Raw genomic sequence first — 5485 nt, 5'->3', positions numbered from 1 at the left:
TAATAAGAGAATAAAATGTCATTAATAGGTATCCCATCATTAATCCCAGAGTCAGAACTGGAGTTCTTGCTTACTAAGCTTGGAGCCTAGTGAACACAGCAAGGCATACAAATAGTACTACTGCTCATGGTTTTTCCTCCAAAAGCCCCATTTCCTGTCTCCTTACACATATTTTATTTCCATGCATCCAGAGAGAGTGAATACAGAACTCTCCAATGTCTCTAAACTTTACTTTCCTTGGTTTTCCTAGTCTTTCTTAGGAATTAGGGTAGAAAGGAGTAAGAAGTAACTAACCCATAGAGTTCTGAAGAGAAATTGTTAAGGCCAGGATTGTTTGCTGCTCACCTTGTGATTCTGGAGCCTTCTCTGCTATCAAAATGCATGATGTATTTCCCTTCACTGTCCTGAGAGGGTTGAAGTTAAGAATAATGAAGCAGGTTATAATTATTAGTATAGATATACTTATGGCATGCTAGGATAGCAAAACAGGGAGTATCCTGAATCTGTATTTGCAAACTTCACCAGAAATTTATTTTCACATAAAGGAAAGAAAATCATTGTCTTGTATGAATCTCTAAAACATCACTTCAGTTAAATGAGAATATGTATCACAAGACCAGGATTTCTGAGAAAATTCATTAGTAGTCCTTGAAATTATTCTCTTTGTTTTGGGACCTCTTCTCATGTTGGGTGAACCCTTGAGAGTAGACTTCACTGAGCTTGTGTTTGCATTCAGTTTGATAACTAGTGTTGGATGTTTAGAAATAATATAATTTCCCAGTAGGAGTACCTAAGCCTCAGTGCAGAGTTATGACTAGTCTCCTTTCTTATTCTACTCATTATTCTCCTAATAATTCTGGAATAAATGTCCAGGGACATGCCCTCTTGGCATTTACAATTTTCCTATAATTATAGCAATAAACAGAGAGCGTTGAGTAACATAAAACATTTAATGGAAGACAAATTGCAAGTCTATATAAATTTAAATCCAGATTTCCAACTCTGTAACTACAAAACTGCAGACTTCTTTGATCCTTTTTTATGTATAGTTTTAAAACACACTTATAAAAATGATTTGGTTTTATATAAAACTTTATAGCTCTCACTTGGGCAACCATATTTTTGATATTTCATAGTGTTATTCATGGTCATATACAGAAAAGTTGGATGAAAGACAGCATGCGCGTGAGGAAAATGAAATAAATGTAGTACTCATGTACTATATTTGAAAGATGAATGAAATAATGAAAAGAGTGAAATAATCATAGTGAATATGAGACAATGTCAACTGAACAATATCTGAAAAATATAGAATAGTTTTCTATTACTTTATTTGAATTAATCAATTTTGCATCTTAATAAAAGCATAATGCCTAATGGGTTTCTTAAAACATCTGTCTATTAAAGAAAGGGCAGGTATCTGGCATAACTGTGATCAGAGAGGCTTTCCCCACCACGTGATTGAAACTGATGAGCTGACAATCATTAAGTGGAGCTTGGGGAATCTTGTGGAGGTGAAGGGAGGGGAGGGGAGAGGAAATTGGGAGGAACACAGGAAGAGGAAAGTACAATCTGGACTAAAATAAATAAATAACTTGATTACTAAGAGGAAAGAAAGAGCAGTGTGCATCAACAAAATATCTTTAGCAAAATTCCTCAGGTTCATCATGTCAGAAAGATCATCATTAATCCACAAGACAACAGAAAACAAAAACAAAAACAAAAACACTGAAATGTGGGGGTAGGTCATCGTGCCTAATTCACTTTAAAACTCTTTCTTAAAAGGGCCATGTACATTTTTCTCAATCAGGCATCACAACCTTGTAGATAATTTCTATTCTGGAAACATCTTTGTTAGTGCTTCCATGCCCATCTAATGCCTACCTCAAGATTCACGATGGAAAAACTCTGAAAAAGTTCTATCAGTTATGTCACAGTTCTCGTTTTATACCTCCATTTTCCCATAGAATTCAGTGTTGAAAACCTAGGATTCTAGAGGCCTGCCTATTTTCTCTAGTACCATCAACTGTGTATCCTTAAGGAAGTCTTATAACCATTTTCACATCCAAAGTACAGGAAAAGATTTATATTTAACAGTATAATTATAAAATGTGTCATGTGGAATGATATTTCAGGTATTTTTTTTTTCAAAAGAAAAAATGTGAAAAAAAACTTAATATTAAAAGAAAAGTTTCTGATTGCTCCTGATTGAGATATAAATACATGTCCATGAGCATAATATTATATATATATATATATATATATATATATATATATATATATATATATGTATAAAATGAACAAACCTAAAGCTATAGGCAGGCATGTATATATCTGATCAATGGTATATAATCTCAGCTGTGGTTCATTTTTGGCATTAGAGAATCCTAATCATATAATCAGGAGTACAACAATATTGGCATTATGTGTAATATTCTGTTCAGTAGGTAGTAACATTTTAAAAATAACCACATACATAATCTACAGATGAATCTAATGGTAATTACATTTCTATTTAGGTGAATTGTCAACACAGCAATATCAGATGGGTTTGAAGAAAATCATGGGCAGTAAGGTAATGTAAATCTATCTTCAAATATCTGGAAAAATTAAGCAACATTCCCCTCAAAATAAAGTATCATTAAAGGCATGTACTTTAAAACCCCAAATAAGAAATACCTTTATAAGACTGAAAATTTTTAAAAGGAATGATGACTTTATATTCTAAATTTTTTTATCTGTTTTTACATTTAATGTTAATAAAAATAATTAATAACCCAAAGGAAATGGATGTATAGAAATCTTTGATTTTTAACATTCAGCTCTAAAAGTAACTCTAAATAAACTATGGTGGCTCTATTTGCATGTAAATATGAAGCATATCTTCTTATATGTGCATATATATTAAATAAATCATAAGTCACATATTTGAGAGAGAGATAGGTGAACATGGGAAGACTTGGAGGGGAAAAATTAGATACAAATAACACACACACACACACACACACACACACAAACACATACACATATAATAACCATGACAGTCTCTACATAAGTAGCTGAAAGATATGAAGAAAACTACCCTCACAATGTCTCTATCTGATACTGGTACAGGAATAAAGTGGAACCATATTCACATAAAAGCTATGCAGAGAGAGGGAAAAAATGTAACTGCATTTCATCAAGAAAGAGAAAAAGATATTAGAGAGTATATATGCTATTCTTATTCTAAACATATTCAAGAAATAAAAATAAAAAGAAGGAAAGTGCACCATAGTAGAAGTGGACAGGGCAGAGAAGTGAAGGGAACAAATTAGAGTCATGATTTATGACTACAACACAAGCACTTCCCTTAGATTGTAACTCTCTTTAGTGTTCTCTTTAAAGCAAGTTTGATATCCCTATTCCTGAGGCTGTATATGAGTGGATTCAACAAAGGCAGCACAAAAGTGTAAACTATTGAAAAATATTTCCTCTGAACAAAAGATTCTGCAGATGATGGTTTGATATGAGCAAGTAGACCAAATCCATAGACCAGGGCAACAGTTATTATATGAGAGCTACAAGTGCTCACAGCTTTGGACCAGCCCTTAGATGATGACAAATGGATAACATTGACAAGAATCAAAGCATATGAGGATACAATAATTAGGCTAGATATAACAATAACAACAGCCACAGAAACAGAACTTACAAGCTCATTGACATGACTGCTACCACAGGAGAGCTCAAGGAGGGGGAAAGTATCACACATGTAGTGGTTGATGACTTTTGAACCACAAAACCTGAGCTGAATTATACATCCTGTATGGACAATAGCAGAAGAGACACCCATCAAGTGTGCAGCCAGCATTAACAGGGAACAAGCCCTGGGAGACATAACTACTGTGTACAGCAGAGGCCTACAGATGGCCACATATCTATCATAGGCCATGGCTGTCAGCACATAGCATTCAGAGTTAACAAAAAGACAGAAAAAAAATAGCTGAGTCATGCACCCTGTGTAGGAGATAGTGTTGTGTTCTGAGACAAATCCCATCAGCACTTTGGGGGTAAAATCAAATGAATAACAGAAGTCAATGAAAGACAAGTTGAGGATAAAAAAGTACATTGGTGTGTGCAGATGAGAGTTCAGAAAGATGAGAGTCATTAAGCTCAGGTTTCCCATCACTGTGGCTGTATAGTTCACCATGAACAGAACAAATAAGGGCCACTGGAGCTCAGGATGGTATGTCAGTCCCATAAGAATGAACTCTGACACTGAAGAGTCATTTTCCATATTCATTTGCTTCATGTGTTGCATCTGTAGAAGCATCAGTCAGAATCAGGTGACTTTAGTAAGGAAACCTGTATCTTAAACACAGAGAAAGAAGTAAAGTTTAGTGTTTCCAGTCTCATTGTTGTTTAAAGAATCTCAGCAAGTCATCCAAAGAACAAGATTAGTACTTCTTTTTCCCAAAGAAGTGACTTTGTTCTGTGATAATGCTGAAATGGAATGTTGCTGAACATTTCCCCATTATTTAGCCTCCAGCATGAATGTGACTATAAGAAGTCATCCAGGAGCTTATTGCCAGTCCCATGATTTATACTGCTTTGTATTTGAAGGGAAAATTATCAAACCATGGGTGATTTAGGACTTTTCTTTTACCTCCCTGCTTTACTGTTGTTGTAGCACAAGAGCCCTTTCTTCCCAGTGTCTTAATGATTCTGGTGTCTAATAATAAATGTACTAATATCCTTCAGAACAGATGTATCACTGACCTTCAGAAACCCATTCACTTTGGAAAAGTGACATGATTTCTATTTGAGAATTTATCTCAAATTTCCTCCTTACCTACACAATGGAATAAAAGAACATGCATGATGCTGCAGACAATCTCCTCATTCAGATTCCAGTGTTTCTGATGGATCAGTATAGAAAATTTTTCTCATTTTTAGGATTTCCTGCAAGTTTGCATCAACCCCTTGATGGTAGATACTTCTCAGCCTATTTACCATGCATTGTATAAAGCTAGCACTGAGTCTTTGGGGATTTAAAGTTCTTACTCAATCTATAATTTTCCTACCGGAGTACCTACTTCCCAGGGCAGAGTTGCATGATCTCCTTTGGGAATTTTTCCACTATGTAAGAACAAATAAATCTAATAGAGATAAACTCAAGGATATACTCACTTGCCATTTCTGAGGATCTCATATAATCTTCTGGGATTTTATTAATAAATATGCAATTCTTTAACTTTCAGCAGACATTTTGTAAAGAATAGATGAAAGAATAAAGAAGGAACTTTAAAGGCTTCTGAGTTTAAACCCAGGTTGTGAGCCTTTATATGAACCTGCAAAGAAATAACATAACATTCATGACCTTTATTTATACTTATAGTTCTATATTTCTTTGAGTAGGTATGAAATAAGGTTCATAAAAGGTAGAATGGAACACACATCAGTGGTGTGATGTTTCATCACAAGGAATCTCATTTTCTGCTAA

General features: G+C 34.4%; 1 protein-coding gene across 1 annotated transcript; it reads right to left on the bottom strand.

Annotated features, from left to right (window-relative positions):
- Window positions 1-3352: 3352 nt before the first annotated feature.
- Window positions 3353-4315, bottom strand: LOC110328283 (olfactory receptor 143-like). The gene has a single exon (XM_021207731.1). It carries the CDS (start codon window positions 4313-4315, stop codon window positions 3353-3355), a length of 963 nt encoding a protein of 320 aa, XP_021063390.1.
- Window positions 4316-5485: the final 1170 nt, after the last annotated feature.

Source organism: Mus pahari, chromosome 10 (assembly GCF_900095145.1).
Source record: "Mus pahari chromosome 10, PAHARI_EIJ_v1.1, whole genome shotgun sequence".
Lineage (NCBI taxonomy): Eukaryota > Metazoa > Chordata > Mammalia > Rodentia > Muridae > Mus > Mus pahari.
This window is presented reverse-complemented; position numbering and strand designations above follow the sequence as displayed.

Bases quoted from the DNA above. Each gene is read 5' to 3' on its own strand.
- LOC110328283 (XM_021207731.1), bottom strand. From the start codon at position 4,315: ATGCTTCTACAGATGCAACACATGAAGCAAATGAATATGGAAAATGAC.